General features: G+C 49.7%; 1 protein-coding gene across 1 annotated transcript in view; it reads left to right on the top strand.

Moving 5' to 3' along the window:
• Nucleotides 1-20,000, top strand: part of LOC123761793 (Nucleolar complex protein 1) — a 253,815-nt gene that overhangs the window by 217,148 nt on the left and 16,667 nt on the right. The window contains exons 17-18 of the mRNA XM_069330489.1: nt 13,598-13,656; nt 15,311-15,452. Coding sequence (XP_069186590.1) covers nt 13,598-13,656; nt 15,311-15,452 — 201 coding nt within the window. The remainder of the gene's footprint in view (nt 1-13,597; nt 13,657-15,310; nt 15,453-20,000) is intronic.

Below are 20,000 nucleotides of genomic sequence, written 5' to 3' on the forward strand. Positions count from 1 at the left end.
TGACTCATTTTATGGTTTTAGTGAAGTGGATTCAGAGCATAGTGTTACCGCGCCTGTTGCTAATACCAGTGGTGTTACCGGGCGAGAATTTGTCGCGTCAGCAGTGTCTTGCCTAGCCAAGCGCCGTCGCATGGCACCACAGGAGGAACCAAGACCCTCATGTTCACGGGATTTCACCTCACATTCACGTAGCACTCGTACTTTGTGTAGACGGGCTTCAGCTCCTGGTCCACGGTGCAACACATCCTCACCGTCATGCCGCTGTTGGGATTACAGACCTTTTCCCTGATAATTGTGTGGACATGTGTGAAATGGATTATTTTACAGCATTTTATGATGAGCTGCTCATGGAATACATTGTACACCAAACGAATCTTCATGCAGCTCATCTCGTTGGAGAAGAGATCGAGGTGTCTAGACACGAAGTGGAAAATATGCTCAAGGAGCTAAGTAAGAACAAAGCAGCTGCCCAGATGGAGTGTCACCATGGGTTCTGAGAGAATGTGCATCTGACCTCAACATTCCACTTCACCTGATTTTTCAGGCATCCCTGTAATTACCTAAGTGTAGTTACAGGATGAGAGCTGCGCTCGTGGTGTCCCGTCTTCCCAGCACTCTTTGTCATATAACGCTTTGAAACTACTGACGGTCTTGGCCTTCACCACCTTCTCACCTAACTTGTTCCAACCGTCTACCACTCTGTTTGCGAAAGTGAATTTTCTTATATTTCTTTGGCATCTGTGTTTAGCTAGTTTATATCTATGACCTCTTGTTCTTAAAGTTCCAGGTCTCAGGAAATCTTCCCTATCGATTTTATCAATTCCTGTTACTATTTTGTACGTAGTGATCATATCACCTCTTTTTCTTCTGTCTTCTAGTTTTGGCATATTTAATGCCTTTAACCTCTCCTCATAACTCTTGCCCTTCAGTTTTGGGAGCCACTTAGTAGCATGTCTTTGCACCTTTTCCAGTTTGTTGATGTGCTTCTTAAGATATGGGCAATACACAACCGCTGCATATATTTGGCCTAACAAAAGTCATGAACAATTTGTTTAGTCTATCGCCATCCATGTATTTAAAAGCAATTCTGAAGTTAGAAAGCGTGGCATAGGCTCCTCGCACAACGTTCTTTATGTGGTCCTCAGGTGATAGTTTTCTATCTAGAACCATCCCTAGATCCCTTTCTTTGTCAGAATTCTTTAAAGATTTCTCCCATAATATATAGGTTGCGTGGGGTGTATGTTCTCCTATTCCACATTCCATAACATGGCATTTATTAACATTAAATTCCATTTGCCAAGTGGTGCTCCATATACTTATTTTATCCAGGTCATCTTGAAGGACATGACAATCATCTAAGTTTCTTATCCTTCCTATTATCTTAGCATCATCAGCAAACATGTTCATATAATTCTGTATACCAACTGGTAGAATCATTTATGTAGACAATGAACATCACTGGTGCAAGAACTGAACCCTGGGGTACTCCACTTGTGACATTTCTCCATTCCGATACATTGCCTCTGATTACTTCCCTCATTTTTCTATCAGTAAGGAAATTTTTCATCCATGTTAGAAGCTTACCTGTCACCCGTCCAATATTTTCCAATTTCCAGAACAACCTCTTATGTGGAACTCTGTCAAAAGCCTTTTCTGTGGGGAGCCCCTACGGCTCCCTGGAGCTTATCGGGCTAATGTATGTTATGTTAGACCGAGACATTAGCTAAGGAGTTCAGACCTACCAGGGACCAGCGCCAGAACCTGGCCCCTTCAGAGAGGTTTCAGGGAGCAATGGCCCTGGAAAACCCCATATGGTTGGGGTTTTTCCTTATCTGCCATCGACCGGGGTTAGGCACCCAGAAAGGTAGGCGTAACAAAACAAACCCCACATGGTAAGAAACTACAACAAAAACCGAACAGAGAGGTAGAAAACTCCCTACAATCCCAAGGAAACAAGCAAACATCACACTTTACTGCCGCGCCGATCGTCCGCGCAACCCTCCCCACCCCGGGAGGGGGAGGGGGGAGCCCCGGACCTACCGCGCCGGCTGCCAAGCTTCAGTTCGTTCGCTAATGTCAACCGGGATTGACGCTTCTCTGGCCTCAGTTTCCTAGGCGGTGTTTGCCTTGTGTGGCGTTCACTGCCGTGTGTTGTGTTGTGCGGGGGCCAGGAGTACCTCATCAGTGCCAGGGCTGCATGCGCTTAGTGGCTGACTTCCCTAAGCACCTTGTGAGTACTGCCCTTGCGTAACAGGGTTATCTTCCCTGGGGCGTTCGGGTACCGTTCCCATAGAGGTTCTTGCTGCTCGGCATTTGCCTCGCCCTTGGGGCCCTTGTTTGGCCCTGGGTAGGGATTGGTATTGTGCTGGTTAGGGCGTCAAGGTGTTGCGCAGCCTGCCACCTAAGCGGCGGCCGGTTTCTGTTGCCTCTGGAGACGGTGTACTTTTGCGGGGTTTTTCTTTTGTTTTTCAATTTTCTTGCCTGGTGGGGGTCTGCCTAAGGTGGTTATAGTTCCACTGGTAGTGTTTGGCGGCCCTCTGCTAGGCCCCCGTGCTTGTACACGTCTCAGGGGTTTTCAGTGCTATAATCTACCCTCTTGTTATGTTTGGGTTTCTTAACCGGTTAGCAACACCTTTCCCGGGCTTCCCGTAGTTGTTACCCTACGGGCCCTGGAAACCCCTGTCTGGGCTCGGGGGACCATTGAATGTGTCTTCCGGGTTCCAACCCGTCTTGTACGGGATCGTTGGTTGCTGTTCCCTTGTCTCCGGGTGACAGTCGCCAATTTTACCTCCGTCGTGCTGCCTGTTGGGTCACTGACACCTTGACCCGGAGTCTTGCGAGTGTTTCTCTGCTTGTTCTCCAGTACTCTCCTGATGTTATTACTGTTCAGAGTACAGGCGGCATCCATGTTGCAAGCTGGGTTAGGTTGCTGCAACATGCTAGGTTGGTTTCCCACTCGAATGCCCCGTGGCCGCCCCGTTTGGTTAGGTGCTGCTCGCCCCTTTCTCTCCATGTTCCCGGCTCCGGACCGTCTGCGGGTTTTGGGGTCGGGGCGGGGTTTAGTTGCGGCAGAGACTTGGGCGGTTTTCGGGGGCTGCCCCGTTCGGGTTGGGGACGGAGGTTTGAGCCTGTGCCTCCTGCCAAGGCTTCTGGGTCTTACCAGCGGCCCTTTCTTGTTGCCTTTCCCATGGGCTCTTGCTTTTCTTTACGGGCGGAGGGCTTGAAGGACGGCTCTGCCCCGGGGCCTCTGTTGTTGGTTCCCGGGGCTGTGGGGGTTGCCTGCTAGCAGTTCTGGGGCGGTTTTGCCCCTTCAGGGGTTTTTCTGCTGTTGGGCGGCGTTTTTCGCCCTTCCAGTCTGCTAGCTTCCCACATTTGCTGGCGTGTTTTTGTGTATTAAGCGTCAGTCACAGCCCCTGCTGGCGGCCATTTTCGTCCGCCGGTTTCCCGGCGTGGCCACCAGGGCGGCGTTGCGGTTTGTTTACATGCGTCTGGGTGTGCGAGCGAGCGTCTCTGGTGAGTTTTCAAAAAAATTTCAGGGTTTTTGTTCTGTTGTCGTTTCTTTGTTTTTCTGGTGTTTTCTTGCCGTTGCCTGTTCCTCTGGGAACGTTTGGGTGTTGATTTTGGGTCTGAGCCTATGGGTTTAGGCTCAGTGCCCCTGGCTGGTATGCTTGCTCCCACACCTTGCCCCTCGGTTTTCGGTCTGTTGGGACCGTTTTCTCAGGGCGTTCTGCTGGGGTCTGTGCTTTGCCTTTCAGTGGTGTTCTCCGCCGGCAAATGTGGTGGTTTGGGCTCCCCCTGGTTCGATTCTGGGTTCCTTTGGGTTCCTTGGTTTCGTTCTGGAGGTTTCTTCCTCTTGGGCCCCCTTTTGTGGGTTCAGGGGACTTTGTTTCCTCGTGTGACCCGGTTCTGCCTTTTGGGGTTCCGGGGTCTTCCTGGCTTGCAGACTGAGCTTTTTGGGTCTTGGCACATGTTGTGGTTGTGCTGGGACTTTGTGGTTTTGCTGTCGAGGTGGGCCTTTTGATGCAGTTTTGTGCCTTCTTTGCCTGGCCGGCGTAGTGCTCTCTGCCACTAGTCGGCGGCTTGTGCTTTTACAATATATGTCTTCACCTAGTTGTGCTTGTGGGGGTTGAGCTCTGGCTCCTTGGTCCTGCCTCTCACCCGTCCATCAACAGGTGTATCGGTTCCTGTGCCTCTTGGGCTCTGACATGTCTACATGTGACATTGTATGGGGGTCAGCCTCGTTACTTGTGTGAGGAGTCGCCACATTACTACTTAGTGCTTTCCCGTTCCCATTCTGACACTAAAAAAAAAAAAAAAAAAAAAAAATTTTAATTCTATCTGTGGCTCTTTTGGGTACTCAGTTTCCACCTGTGTCCCCTAGTGCGTGTGCCCCTTGTGTTACATAGCCTGTCCTTATCAACCCTGTCGATTCCCTTGGGTATCTTGTATGTGGTGATCAGGTCTCCCCTCACTTCCTCTTCCAGCGAAGTGTGGTTTCATTCCCGTAGTCTCCTCATGACTTCGGTAGTGTACTTTTTCTTTCTGAAGGGGTTCTGTTCCCTTCTCTGTTGACTGGGCGCTGGGGGAGCAGCTTGCTCTGTTGCCTCTCGTTTGGTCCCGCTGTTGGTGGGCGCTTTGGGTTGTCTTCCGGCCTCTGCTGGCGTCGGAGGACGGCTTCTCCCCCTTGGGGGGGGGGTTCAGAGCTGGCAGGGTGGGCTTCTTCCCCTGCGCTTCGTCATTTCCTCTTCGTGGGTGCGTGGGGCGTGGTCGATCCGCCCCATCCTTCTGGGCTTCCTGTCTGCTCTTTGCAGTCATGAGTTTTTACCGTCTGCTCTTTGCAGTCATGAGCTTTTCCAGTCTGCAGTTCTTCTGGACTACTTCAGTCTGCGCCCTGGATCCTCTGCCCTGCTCGGAGGACTGTTGTCTCCTGTTCGGATTCTGTTAGGGCCGGGTGCATGGTTGGTGGACCTGGACCTCCAGGTCACTTCTTGGCACGTTCCTCTCCAGTTTTTCTGGGGCTAGCACGGTTGGTAATTACCTATGTGTACTTACCTAAGTGTAGTTACAGGATGAGAGCTACTCTCGTGGTGTCCCTTCTTCCCAGCTCTCTTTGTCATATAATGCTTTGATTATAATTGTCATATTGTCATATAATGATTGTCATATGTCATAATATGTCTTAATATGATTGTCATATAATGCTTTGGTGGTGGGGCTTCAGGTTTGCTGTTTTTATTGCATTCCCTATTTTGTGAAGGGCACTTTGTATACTCTTTGCATCTTTACCAGATCTTAGTGCCCTGTCTGCGTCTGAGATTCGGTGTCTGGCCTACCTCGACGACTGGCTGGAGTGGGCTCCCAGTCAGTCCGCTTGTCTGCTCGCCAGGGGATGGTTCTTTCCAGATCGCTGGGTTTGGTTTCCTGGTGATCTGGAGGTTTTACCTTCTGTTTCCGTCCCGGGTTCGGACCTGGGCCTTGTTTCAGGCTCTTGGGCCCCTCATTGTCTTCCCTTCGGAAGTGTTACTGCGGCTGTGGTCCCGCCTTTGGCTGTTCAGGAGGGGGTCCCGGGTTGCTCAGCGGTTGCTTGGGCAGTTGTGCGGGAGTTTGCACTTCGGCGTGCTTGTCTGCCCGCGGAGTCGGGTTTGGCTCCGGCGTCGGTTGGTTCCTACGGAGACTCCCCTTCCGCCTCTTGCATTCCTTGGGTTCCTCTGGGGATCTGGTGTTGGTGCTGCGTCACCAGCTTCCTCTTTGGGGTTTTCGGGGTTCCGTGCCTTGGCAGCTCCCCGAGCCTTCGCTCGATGTGTTCACGGACGGGTCGTCTCTCGGCTGGGGCTTTGTGACCAGTGCTCACCAGGTCGGCCGAGGTTGATGGAGTCTGTCTGTCCGTCGGGCTCACAGCCCGGTTCAGGTGTTCATGGCTGTCTGGTTTGCGCTTCGGAGGGTTTGGGTCACTAGGTACTCTACCATTCAGCTCTGTTTGGACTGTTCTCTGGTGGTTCTTGCCGGAACCACAGGGGGTTTGGTTACCCATGTGGTTCGTGTCCGGGGTGTGTCCTGCGTCCTGGTGGACAGCTGTCTCGGTTCATTCCTCTTCGTGGGTTGGCCAGTCGTCGCCGATTCGTTTTGTTGGCTCTGTTGGGCTTATGGACTCCTGGCCATGGACGTCTTCGGGTCGGCGTGGTCTAGGCGTCGCCCGTTTTGTGGCGCCCTTCCCACCTGCGAGGACTTCACGGTGGAGGCTTTCGGCAGGCCTGGTCGAGGTGGGGGGTACCTGTACCTCTTCTCCCTGTCCAGCTGTTGCTTCTGGTTCTGGCTCGGTTGCAGCCCATTCCCACGAGAACAGTCCTTATGGTTCCATGGTGGCCGGCCCGGCCTTCTTTTCAGACGCTTCTTGATAGGTGTCCGTACCCGGGGCGTTTTTCCTGAGGCTTCGCCTCTTTCAGCAGGCCGAATCGGTCCTGTCCGTGACTGGTTCGGCCTTCTCTTTGGCTCTTCGCGTCTGCTATTTTGACGCAGGTATCACCATCTCTATGGTGTTCAGGTGGCTTTGTTGACGGTGTCCCACCTGCGAGATTCGTCTTGGAGACAGTATGACGTTTATTACGTTTTCTCGTGTTTTGTTTCCCCTCCGGCCTGCTCATGAGTCGCCTGAGCCATCCTGGTCCTTGTTCAGGGTGCCTTCTTATCTTCCCCTCAGTTTGTGGTAGCCCCTTCGGTTTCAGTTTCCTCCTCTTTGGTACTGGTGGTAGCTTTATTGGTGTGCAGCCTTTCTCTGTCCTGGCGACGGTCGAGACGGCTGCTTTCCGGAGGGGTTCTTGGGGTATTGGTACTTGTTTGGTTTGGCCAGGAGGTGCGTCCTGTGTTGTCCGGTTGTGCTTTTTGCTGTTGCCGGCGTACCATGCCTGGGGATGCGCTGTGGTTGATCCGGTTCCTTCGTTCCCTGTTTTCAGGGCTCGGGTCTCTCAGGTCGTCCGCAGTGTTTTCCTTCTTCCTGCGGTCTGTCTTTGCGCCCGTGCTGTTCAGACGTTTGCAGCATTTGCTGCTGTGTTGGTGACGTCTCGGGCTTGTTTCGGGCGCAGGGATTTGTGGGTCGCACAGGTTTTTGGCCGCCCATCCATATTTAATTACCTAAGTGTAGTTACAGGATGAGAGCTACGCTCGTGGTGTCCCGTCTTCCCAGCACTCTTTGTCATATAACGCTTTGAAACTACTGACGGTCTTGGCCTCCACCACCTTCTCACTTAACTTGTTCCAACCGTCTACCACTCTATTTGCGAAGGTGAATTTTCTTATATTTCTTCGGCATCTGTGTTTAGCTATTTTAAATCTATGACCTCTTGTTCTTGAAGTTCCAGGTCTCAGGAAGTCTTCCCTGTCGATTTTATCAATTCCTGTTACTATTTTGTACGTAGTGATCATATCACCTCTTTTTCTTCTGTCTTCTAGTTTTGGCATATTTAATGCTTCTAACCTCTCCTCGTATCTCTTGCCCTTCAGTTCTGGGAGCCACTTAGTAGCATGTCTTTGCACCTTTTCCAGTTTGTTGATGTGCTTCTTAAGATATGGGCACCACACAACAGCTGCATATTCTAGCTTTGGCCTAACAAAAGTCATGAACAATTTCTTTAGTATGTCGCCATCCATGTATTTAAATGCAATTCTGAAGTTAGAAAGCATTGCATAGGCTCCTTGCACAATATTCTTTATGTGGTCCTCAGGTGATAGTTTTCTATCTAGAACCACTCCTAGATCTCTTTCTTTATCAGAATTCTTTAAAGATTTCTCACATAATATATAGGTTGTGTGGGGTCTATGTTCTCCTATTCCACATTCCATAATATGACATTTATTAACATTAAATTCCATTTGCCAAGTGGTGCTCCATATACTTATTTTGTCCAGGTCTTCTTGAAGGGCATGACAATCATCTAAATTTCTTATCCTTCCTATTATCTTAGCATCATCAGCAAACATGTTCATATAATTCTGTATACCAACTGGTAGATCATTTATGTACACAATAAACATCACTGGTGCAAGAACTGAACCCTGTGGTACTCCACTTGTGACATTTCTCCATTCCGATACATTGCCTCTGATTACTGCCCTCATTTTTCTATCAGTCAGAAAATTTTTCATCCATGATAGAAGCTTACCTGTCACCCCTCCAATATTTTCCAGTTTCCAGAACAACCTCTTATGTGGAACTCTGTCGAAAGCCTTTTTTAGGTCCAGATAGATGCAGTCAACCCTGCCATCTCTTTCCTGTAATATCTCTGTGGCCCGATCATAGAAACTGAGTAATGTGCGTCTGTTCTTGGGCGTTCTTGTTGCTTTGGGTCGCAGGTTTGCGACCGGTTGTCTTGGCTTTGCGTTGCAGAGTTTGTGGCAGCCGCCTCCCGGGTTAGCCCTTTCTTTTCCTTCTCTTTGGGTATGAAGCTCCAGGGAGCCGTAGGGGCTCCCCACAGAAAACCAGCGTTGAATGTAATGAAACGCCATTTTCTGGGTGAGCCCCGGAGGCTCCCTGGAAACCCTCCCTCCCACCGGTCGGCGTTTTTTTCGCGTTGGTTGATGCTTAGCTTCCGAACTGGAGCTTGGCAGCCGGCGCGGTAGGTCCGGGGCTCCCCCTCCCCCTCCCGGGGTGGGGAGGGTTGCGCGGACGATCGGCGCGGCAGTAAAGTGTGATGTTTGCTTGTTTGCTTGTTTCCTTGGGATTGTAGGGAGTTTTCTACCTCTCTGTTCGGTTTTTGTTGTAGTTTCTTACCATGTGGGGTTTGTTTTGTTACGCCTACCTTTCTGGGTGCCTAACCCCGGTCGATGGCAGATAAGGAAAACCCCCAACCATATGGGGTTTTCCAGGGCCATTGCTCCCTGAAACCTCTCTGAAGGGGCCAGGTTCTGGCGCTGGTCCCTGGTAGGTCTGAACTCCTTAGCTAATGTCCCGGTCTAACATAACATACATTAGCCCGATAAGCTCCAGGGAGCCTCCGGGGCTCACCCAGAAAATGGCGTTTCATTACATTCAACGCTGGTTTTTTAGGTCCAGATAGATGCAGTCAACCCAACCATCTCTTTCCTGTAATATCTCTGTTGCTCGATCATAGAAACTGAGTAAATTCGATACACAGGATCTTCCAGATCGAAAACCATACTGTCTGTCTGATATTATATCATTTCTCTCCAGGTGTTCTACCCATTTAGTTTTGATTAGTTTTTTCAATACTTTCACTATTACACTTGTCAATGATACAGGTCTATAATTGAGGGGGTCTTCCCTGCTGCCACTTTTGTAGATTGGAACTATGTTAGTCTGTTTAAACACATCTGCTACGATTCCTGTACACAGGGATGCCTGAAAGATCAGGTGAAGTGGAATGCTGAGCTCAGATGCACATTCTCTCAGAACCCATGGTGAAACTCCATCTGGACCAGCTGCTTTGTTCTTACTGAGCTCCTTTAGCATATTTTCCACTTCATCTCTAGACACCTCTATACGCTCTATGTTGTTCTCTGGAATTCTTATTGTGTCTGGTTCTCTGAAGGTTTCATTTTATACAAACACACTTTGGAAAACTTTTCATTTAATGTTTCACATATTTCCTTTTCATTTTCTGTGAATCTGTTTCCCATTGTGTCGACACGTGGGCGTTGACTCGCTGAACGACGACTTAAACATATGTGCCTAAAGTTCTGTTAAATCCCATTTTATTTTCTTGTAAATATTTAAATTAATCAATAGCAAACCAAATACTTTACTGTTCTGTTCAACTACTGTATTATAGTGTGTTATTTAATTAATATTCGTAACTATCTCTCCACAGCATTAGAAAACAATATAATTCTTGCAACACCTCTAAAGCCACCTTTCTTGGTTTGGCTTGAGCTTAAGCAAGTCACATACACACTCAACAGTTCTCCCTTCCTCCCTGACCGACTCACTCCCTCCCTCCCTCCCTGACCGACTCCCTCCCTCCCTCCCAGTCCAACTCCCTCTCTCCCTTCCTGACCAACTCCCTCCCTCCCTCCGTTTCTGTCCGACTCCATCCCTTCCTGTCCGACTCCCTCCCTCCCTCCGTTTCTGTCCGACTCCATCCCTTCCTGTCCGACTTCCTCCCTCCCTCCCTGACCGACTCCCTTCCTCCCTCCCTCCCTGACCGACTCCCTCCCTCCCTCCCTGACCGACTCCCTTCCTCCCTTCCTGTCCGACTCCCTCCCTCCCTTCCTGTCCGACTCCCTCCCTCCCTTCCTGTCTGACTCCCTCCCTCCCTTCCTGTCTGACTCCCTCCCTCCCTTCCTGTCCGACTTCCTCCATCCCTCCCTGACCGACTCCCTCCCTCCCTGACCGACTCCCTCCCTTCCTGTCCGACTCCCTCCCTCCCTCCCTGACCGACTCCCTCCCTCCCTCCCTCCCTGACGGACTCCCTCCCTCCCTCCCTGACCAACTTCCTCCCTCCCTCCCTGACCGACTCCCTCCCTCCCTCCCTGACCGACTTCCTCCCTCCCTCCCTCCCTGATCGACTCCCTCCCTCCCTCCCTCCTTGACCGACTTCCTCCCTCCCTCCCTCCCTCCTTGATCGACTCCCTCCCTCCCTCCTTGACTGACTCCCTCCCTCTCTCCCTGTCCAACTTCCTCCCTCCCTCCCTGACCGACTCCCTCCCTCCCTGACCGACTCCCTCCCTGACCGACTCCCTCCCTCCCTCCCTGACCGACTCCCTCCCTCCCTCCCTGACCGACTCCTTCCCTCCCTCCCTGACCGACTCCCTCCCTCCCTCCCTGACCGACTCCCTCCCTCCCTCCCTGACCGACTCCCTCCCTCCCTCCCTGACCGACTCCCTCCCTCCCTGACCGACTCCCTCCCTCCCTCCCTGACCGACTCCCTCCCTCCCTCCCTGACCGACTCCCTCCCTCCCTCCCTGACCGACTCCCTCCCTCCCTCCCTGGCCGACTCCCTCCCTCCCTCCCTGGCCGACTCCCTCCCTCCCTCCCTCCCTGACCAACTCCCTCCCTCCCTGACCGACTCCCTCCCTCCCTCCCTCCCTCCCTGACCGACTCACTCCCTCCCTCCCTCCCTGACCGACTCCCTCCCTGACCGACTCACTCCCTCCCTCCCTGACCGACTCACTCGCTCCCTCCCTGACCGACTCCCTCCCTCCCTCCCTGACTGACTTCCTCCCTCCCTGGCCGACTTCCTCCCTCCCTGGCCGACTCCCTCTCTCCCTCCCTCCCTCCCTGTCCGACTCTCTCCCTCCCTCCCTTTCTGTCCGCTTCCCTTTCTGTCCGACTCCCTCCCTCCCTCCCTCCCTCCCTTTCTGTCGGACTCGCTCCCTCCCTCCCTTTCTGTCGGACTCGCTCCCTCCCTCCCTTTCTGTCGGACTCCCTCCCTCCCTGACCGACTCCCACCCTCCCTGACCCACTCCCTCCCACCCTCCCTTTCTGTCTGCCTCCCTCCCTCCCTTTCTGTCTGACTCCCTCCCTCCCTCCCTTTCTGTCGGACTCCCTTTCTGTCCGACTCCCTCCCACCCTCCCTTTCTGTCTGACTCCCTCCCTCACTCCCTGACCCACTCCCTCCCTCCCTGATCGACTCCCACCCTCCCTCCCTGACCCACTCCCTCCCTCCCTGACCGACTCCCACCCTCCCTCCCTGACCCACTCCCTCCCAACCTTCCTGACCGTTATCCCCCAGGTGATCCCTCCCAACGCTCCCCTCTCTCCCGACACCACCCACCCACCCCACCCCTTCTACACCATGGGCCTGGAGCCACAGCCAGACGGGATTAATACGGTATGGCCACCGCCTGGCTTTCGTATCCGGCCAAACACACGCTTTTCCGGCTCCCATGGACATTTTGGCCAGATAGTGAGATAACTTTATCCGGCCACGATTTTAACCCGATAACGGCGTTTTCCGGATGGTCAGATTCCGCATAATTGTGTGTCTTCAGTGCATGTTAAACTATATATGTTCACTGTATGAACATCAGAGGTCCACGGTTGTTCAACGTCCTACCAGCGAGCATCAGAAATATTACAGGAACAACCATGGACATCTTCAAGAGGAAACTAGATTGTTTCCTCCAAGGAGTGCCGGACCAACCGGGCTGTATGTGGGCCTGCGGGCCGCTCCGAGCAACAGCCTGGTGGACGAAACTCTCACAAGTCAATTCTGGCCCCGGGCCGGGCTTGGGTAGTAGAAGAACTCCCAGAACCCCATCAACCAGGTATCAAATAGGTATATCCAGGTGTTACGAGATGCCATTTTGATGCAGTATATAGTATGATAATGCATTTTTATTGTATACAAGAAAAAAAGACACTGAGGCAAATGCCTCCTGGAGACATCACCTCTTGCAACGAATTCATCACCACAACGAACCAGAGTTGGTCCCATATGGTTCACCGAAACGAGGTTGCACTGTATTTGGGCTTCGAGGGGCTTGACATTCTAAGAGGGTTCTGGCTGCCCAACATTTGAACAATATACCTGGGCACAGTTTATCATGTGTTGCTTTTGCCTCTCTTTCCCCAGCCAGGGTTCTCTTCTTCATTCCAGTACCTGTTGCCTCTCTTATACCTGGTAAGTCCAGTTTTTGTTCTCCGTGGTTAATTTTGGGGAGCCACCAAGAGGTTGCTGCATAAATCCAGCATTAAACATAATGAAATGCCTCTTTCAGGTAGGTCCCTGGTGGCTCCCTTATTCCTTTCCTTCTCTCCATGTTTGTTGGTTTGTCTATGAATTGTTCGTCAACTCCTGAAACTGACCTGGAGAGCTGGCTGTGGGTAGCTGTTGGGCTGCCTGGTGGTGGTAATCAAGACTAACGAGTTTCGAACCAGTTTAGATAATATGCTTGTCAAGGAGCATCATTTGCTGAGTTGTTTGGCGGTTTTGTGGCATTGTCTTCTGTGAACCCTCCAACTTTCTATAAAACCTCACTGATTTTCAGGATGCTTTCCTGGTTGCACAGTAAATTGTCACTCCCTGCACCTCTGAGAGTGAAGGGGACCAGTTTCTGATTCTGGTCCCTGGTAGGCCAGTCAGAACTTCATGACTGATGTGACCCAATAGCATGAAGCAATCTAAGCAAGATAACTTCATGGAGCCACCAGGGGGGGCACTATCAGAAAGAGGCATTTCATTATATTCACCTTCAGGTTTTCCATGACAGGTTGGGTGTAGTTTCACCAGGCATTGGGTTCCTATGTTAGGGTGACCTGAGCAGTGCACTTAGGAGGCCCACTGAGCTCCTTCCACTTGTGCTTGCAAGTGACCACTTACTCAGATGAAACAGCTTGAATTGAATGTTTTGGTTCCTACGTGTCCAATTTCCAGATTGATGACTGAAGCATTGCATTAATGTAGTAAACATATGTAAATGATTTAGAGGGTGCTTATGTTAAGGATGCTTACTTATGCATTTGAAGTAATCAAGCCATTTTGTAAAGTTACTTTTGTCTTGAGACAAGTATACAACCTAGAAAAGTGGTCTAGCTATCTCTTTGATTGCCCTTGGCAACTAACAAATATCTAATTAATAAAACCTCTTCATTATTTCGTTCCATGTTTAGAAATTTTAATTTCTTTTAATTGTCTATTTCTAGGTGACGACTTTGACATGGATAAACCCAGAAATAAAGAGATGAAAGAAAAGTTCACTTCTGTAAGTTACTGGTGCATAATTGTGTGTTATAGTAGATGACAGCATTAGAACTTTTCTTCATGTTGTGTACTGTACAATATAATAATCATTGCAATGTGGCATTAATTTTCATAAAATAATTTTAATGTAGTGGACATTATTGCTAAGGAGTGCTTTAATAGCATAGTTATTACTTAGGTAGCACATACAATGTTAATGTAATGGAGAAATTACTTAAGTAGTTCCAGTCATGTAGTTACAGCTTTTCATCCCATTTAATGAAATTGCCAGTTTTAGCACCAGTATCCACTCGATTTAACGGCCTCTTATTTACCAATCTGCCGGTTCTAACGACCGGTTTGGGAGACTGGTATCTGGAGCCTCATATACCTGTCTGGCGGTTGATAGAACCGTAGGTCGGTATTGGGTTTGTTTTGGTATCACGGGGGGCCCTCACATGGCAAGCTGGCCGCTGACCTCTATTGTCCCCTCCCTCACCCTCACTCCTGCTCTCCCCCACACCCTCACTTCCTCCCCCCCCCCCCCCCCACAAGAGACCCTTCAGGGAGGTGACTCAGTAGATTGCCAGCCAGACAGCCTGGAGAATCTCCATCTAATATTATAAAGTATTTATGAAACAAGTATTTTTTATTACTTTTTTTTTGTCCTAATAATATTACTAAACAAAATCTGTAACCAAAAATATATATGATGTACATCCAATATTTAAGAAATAAATCTGGCTAATGGGGTCAAGGGTGTTAGGCTTATCAGAGTGAGCCGGTCCCCCCCCCCCCCCCCCCTACATCCCATACACATGTGTGGCCACGTCTGTGGTAGAAAATAATAATAATAAAAAAAAAACTGCTGCAAGGTCACGTAGTTCATCTTGACACCCCTCCCTCCATCCATCTATCCCTCCCTCCCTCCCTCCATCCATCTATCCATCCCTCCCTCCCTCCTTCCATCCATCCATCCATCCATCCCTCCTTCCATCCATCGATCCCTTTATCCATCGATCCCTTTATCCATCCATCCCTCCCTCTATCCATCCATCGATCCATCCATCCCATTATTCATCCATCCATTTCTCTATCCATCCATCTCCATCCTCTCCCTCCCTCCCTCCCTCCCTCCCTCCCTCCCTCCCTCCCTCCCTGCCTACCTCCCAGCCTCTTCCTGCCAACATTTCAGCCTCTCCACCCCTGCCTGCCTGCCCATCCACCCACCAGTCAGCCATCACTGACACAATGAGTGCATTTGGAGCCGACATGGTGCACGAATGTTCCTTGATTGTGCCGATATGTCCAACAAAGTCAAGGAATGAACACTCCAGCCTCTTGACAAATCAAAACAATGTGCCGTGAATCTGTGACGTCACAGGGTAGAAGGCACTAGAGTGGTGGACCAAGTGGCTCTCTGTACAAAATACATCTTACCTGAATGTTACTTGAAATATTACCGACACTTAACAACATCGGAAATACCGGAGCCCCGCATTTAACGACCTGAGTACAGTCCCATATAGGCCGTTAAATCGAGTGGATACTGTTCAACTTGAATGGAGGCACCAATTACAGAAACCCTCACAGCTTAAACATCTGTTATGTATTTTCATAGTACTTAAGTTTGGCATATAATCATCTTGAATTAATCATTAATTTTTTATGATCAGAAAGGAACAAAGAAGAAGGAATCGGATTCTTTGAGCTCAATGTTCGTTAGTGCTGAGAGCTTTGCACATATGCTTGAAGAAAATGCTGATGGGATGATGAATCCCATAACAACCCAATCATTAGCAAATAAGGACCGAGCAAGTAAGTTTCATTTATATGTATATTCTGAGGGGGAAAGGCCCTCATTAGCTTCCCTAGCTAAAGTACTCACACTTCTAAAGCTTAGAGAATCACACAAGGCCTCTGAGACCCTCTGTCAAGCCAACTAAAGGGCCAGTATTACAAAAATTTATTTATTTTTACGAGGGCCCCCCTCCCTGTCTGGCCGTTGTCACCGTGAGGGGGCTTAGAGGGCAGCTGCCTGCGTGTGATGCTCCATAGGTCAGTCCTCTTTTTGCAGCCTTATGCTCCTGCTGCTGTCTTTACCAATTGTGCCAGGCATCTTTTCCTTTTCCTTGTGTTTCATTTTTCTCCCCCCTCTTCTATCAAATTGTCATTTCCCACCGACCTCTTGCCTGTTTTGATCATTCTTCAGCCTTCTTTTGTTTTGACGCCCAGGTGTTTGAGGAGGCATACTCTTGCACCCGTAGAACTGTAGTACCCAACGTCTCGAGCGAGGGGACACTTTTATTGTCAGTCCTCCTTTCGTCACTGAACCCAATCTCAACGGACTGGCAGTTCTTAACCTTTTAGTTGCGCAAGACATCATATGATGCGTTGAATGACTTGCAGTAACTTGCGCTCGGCATCATATGATGTTTTGGAGTACTATGCAAGATTTAAACGGCCCGCGGATACATGGGGTTCACCACACCTTCACCAGGGCTCTTGTAAACAGACGCCATTTAAAAAAATATCGTGGGCCAAATTCCCAGGTGTGAGGGGGCCTCAGTATTGAGTAAGCCTGACGCGCACAGCATGAGCTCACAGCACTGCTGTTCAGCTTGTGACCACGGCATCTCCTAAAAAATGCCATTATATACATGTTCTTGCTATTATTTAGCGATGATAATACAGAAGACCCCTGACTGTGATAAAACTGACCAGGGTTCTGATAATAGCATGATTGGGGTTATATTTAGCACTGTGCTCCATGGAGGGAGGAGTAATGCTGTGGGAGGGAAGGGGAGGGGCATTGTCTTCTGACTGTGTGTGGCCATCTTTTATTGACTGCACTCACCATACCAGCTTAGTGGTTTGCTATGGTGAACACAAATGTAGATACTTATATATAACATGTGTATAGAGTGTAATAACAGCAATAGGAGTAGGTTGGGAGCCGCCATTTTGGTGAGGGAGGTGCGTCGTCTGCATGACTTATCATGTTGTTTACTGGTGACCACTAAGGTCTTTGGGCACCATACCAGCTTACTTGTACAAGTATGGTGAATAAAACGGGTAGATACTTATATATGTGTGTATATAGCGTAATAACACCACAAACAGTATTGGAGGAGGAGAAATATTTGTGTGTCTGGCCTTGAGGGCGGCCGCCACCAGCTGACTTTGTGAGTAGCTACGTCTTTGTGCCTTTACTCACCATACAAGCTTAGATGTACAGTTATGGTGAACAAAACATGTAAATACTTATATATAACATCTATATAAAAGCAAAAACAGTATGGTGGGAGGAGAATGTGGGTGAGTGAGGTGTTGAGGGAGTGAATGGCAGCAAGTGGCTGGCTGGTGTGTGGCGGTCACTCCTCGTTACTTTTTGACTCATAATAGCAACTTAGTGGTTCGTTATGGAGAACAAAACATGCAGATACTTATATATAACCTGTGTATATAGTGTAATAACCGACAAAGTATTTGTTCATTGTTTGATGAACATAATAATTGAGTCAACAATATGCACACCTATATTTTTGAGTACAGTGATGATTCACTCATATTATTATATAAATATATCACACTACACACTATTGAATAATATTACAGCAAAAAAAAAAATAAGAAAAATCAGTCAGAGACATTGAAATAATTAGGTAATTATCTCGTTGTGGCCACTCCTGTCTGACAGCTGGCGAGCAACAGACCGTCTGGGACGCACTTTGAGTCAGCGCCTGTTTTCTGTGGGAGCCCATACGGCTCCCTGGAGCTTATCGGGCTAATGTATGTTATTTTAGACCGGGACATTAGCTAAGGAGTTCAGACCTACCAGGGAGCAGTGCCAGAACCTGGCCCCTTCAGAGAGGTTTCAGGAAGCAATGGCCCTGGAAAACCCCTTGTGGTTGGGGTTTTCCTTAACTGCCATCGACCGGGGTTAGGCACCCAGAAAGGTAGGCATAACAAAACAAACCCCACATGGTAAAAAACTAAAACAAAAAAACGAACAGAGGTAGAAACTCCCTACAATCCCAAGGAAACAAGCAAACAAGCAAAACATCACACTTTACTGCCGCGCCGATCGTCCGCGCAGCCCTCCCTGCCCCGAGAGGGGGAGGGGGGAGCCCCGGACCTATCGTGCTGGTTGCTTCAGTTTGTAAGCTTATGTCAACCGGGATAGACGCTTCTTTGGCCTCAGTTTCCTAGGCGGTGTTTGCCTTGTGTGGCGTTCACTGCCGTGTGTTGTGTTGTGTGGTGGCCAGGAGTACCTCATCAGTGCCGGGGCTGCATGTGCTTAGGGGATTCCTTCCCCAAGCGCCCTGTGAGTACTGCCCCTGCATGACGGGGTTATCTTCCCTGGGGCGTTCGGGAACCATTCCCGTAGAGGTTCTTGCTCCTCGGAATTTGCCTTGCCCTTGGGGCCAGCTGGGGCTTGGGGCCCTTGTTTGGCCCTGGGTAGGGACTGGTATTGTGCTGGTTAGGGTGTCAAGGTGTTGTGCGACCTGCCACCTAAGCGGCGACCGGTTCCTTTTGCCTCTGAAGACGGTGTACTTTTGCAGGGTTTTTCTTTTTTTATTTTCATTTGCCTGGTGGGGTGGGGTCTGCCTAGTGTGGCTATAGTTCCACTGGTAGTGTTTGGTGGCCCTCTGCTAGGCCCCCGTGATTGTACACGTTGCAGGGGTTTTCGGTGTTGTCTGTACCCCCATGTTATTTTTGGGTGTTTAACCGGTTAGCAACACCTTGCCCAGGCTTCCCGTAGTTGTTATCCTTACGGGCCCTGGAAACCCCTGTCGGGGCTCGGTGGACCATTGAATGTGTGTTCTGGGTCCCAACCCGTCTTGTACGGGATCGTTGGTTGCTGTGCTTTGTCTCCGGGTGACAGTCTCCAGTTTTTACCTCCGTCATGTTGCCTGTTGGGTCACTGACACCTTGACCCGGAGTCTTGTGAGAGAGATTCTCTGCTTGTTCTCCAGTTCTCTCCTGGTGTTATTACTGTTCAGAGTACAGGCCGCATCCGTGTTGCAAGCTAGGTTAGGTTGCTGCAACACGCTAGGTTGGTTTCCCACTTGGATGTCCCGGGGCCGCCCCATTTTGGTTAGGTGCTGTTTGCCCCTTTCCCTCCCTGTTCCCGGCTCCGGACCGTTTGCGGGTTTCGGGGTCGGGGCAGGGTTTAGTTGAGGCCGAGACTCGGGCGGTTTCGGGTGCTGCCCCGTTCGGGTTTGGGACAGAGGTTTTCAAGCCTGTTCCTTCTGCCAAGGCTTCTGGGTCTTACCAGTGGCCCTTTCTTGCTGCCTTTCCCATGGACTCTTACTTTCTTTAAGGGCGGAGAGCTTGGAGGACGGCTCTACCCTGGGGCCTCTTGCTGGTTCCCGGGGCTGTGGGGAATGCCTGCTAGCAGTTCTGGGGTGGTTTGCCCCTGCTTGGGTTTTCTGCTTCTGGGCGGAGTTTTTTGCCCATCCAGTCTGCTTGCTTCCCACTTTTTCTGGCGTGTTTTCGTATCTTTTGCGTCGGCCACAGCCCTCTGTTCTGTTGGCCGTTTTCTTCTGCCAGTTTCCCGGCATGGCCACCAGGGTCGGCGTTGCGGTTTGTTTACATGCGCCTGGGTGTGCGAGCGAGTGTCTTGAGTGAGTTTTAAGCCTTTTTCAGGGGTTTTATTCTCCTGTTGCCTTTTCTTTGCTTTTCTGGTGTTTTCTGCCCGTTTCCTGTTCCTCTCGGAATGTTCGAGTGTTGATTTTACACCAGGTTTTCCGTTTTGTCTGTTTTGGGTCTCGGCCCTTGGGTTTGGGCTCAGTGTCCCTGTCTGTTATGCTTGCTCCCACACCTTGTCCCTCGGTTTTCGGTCTGTTTTGACCGTTTCCCTGGGGGTTTCTGTCTGGGGCTGTGCTTTGCCTTTCTGTGGTGTATCTCCGCCAGCAAATGTGGTGGTTTGGGCTCCCCCTGGTTCAATTCCGGGTTCCTTTGGGTTCCTTGGTTTCGTTCCAGAGGTTTCTTCTTCTTGGGCCCCCTTTGTGGGGTTCAGGGGGCTTTGTTTCCTCGTGTGTGACCCGGTTCTTCATTCCCAGGTCTTCCGGGCTTTGTGTATGTATATGTCTGTGTATATACATAAAATATATATACTGTATATAATATATATATATATATATATATATATATATATATATATATATGTATATATGTATGTATGTGTGTATATATATATATATATATATATATATATATGTCGTACCTAGTAGCCAGAACTCACTTCTCAGCCTACTATGCAAGGCCCGATTTGCCTAATAAGCCAAGTTTTACTGAATTAATATATTTTCTCAATTTTTTTTCTTATGATAAAGCTACCCATTTCATTATGTATGAGGT

The sequence above is a fragment of the Procambarus clarkii genome, chromosome 24, assembly GCF_040958095.1.
Source record: "Procambarus clarkii isolate CNS0578487 chromosome 24, FALCON_Pclarkii_2.0, whole genome shotgun sequence".
NCBI classification, from domain to species: domain Eukaryota; kingdom Metazoa; phylum Arthropoda; class Malacostraca; order Decapoda; family Cambaridae; genus Procambarus; species Procambarus clarkii.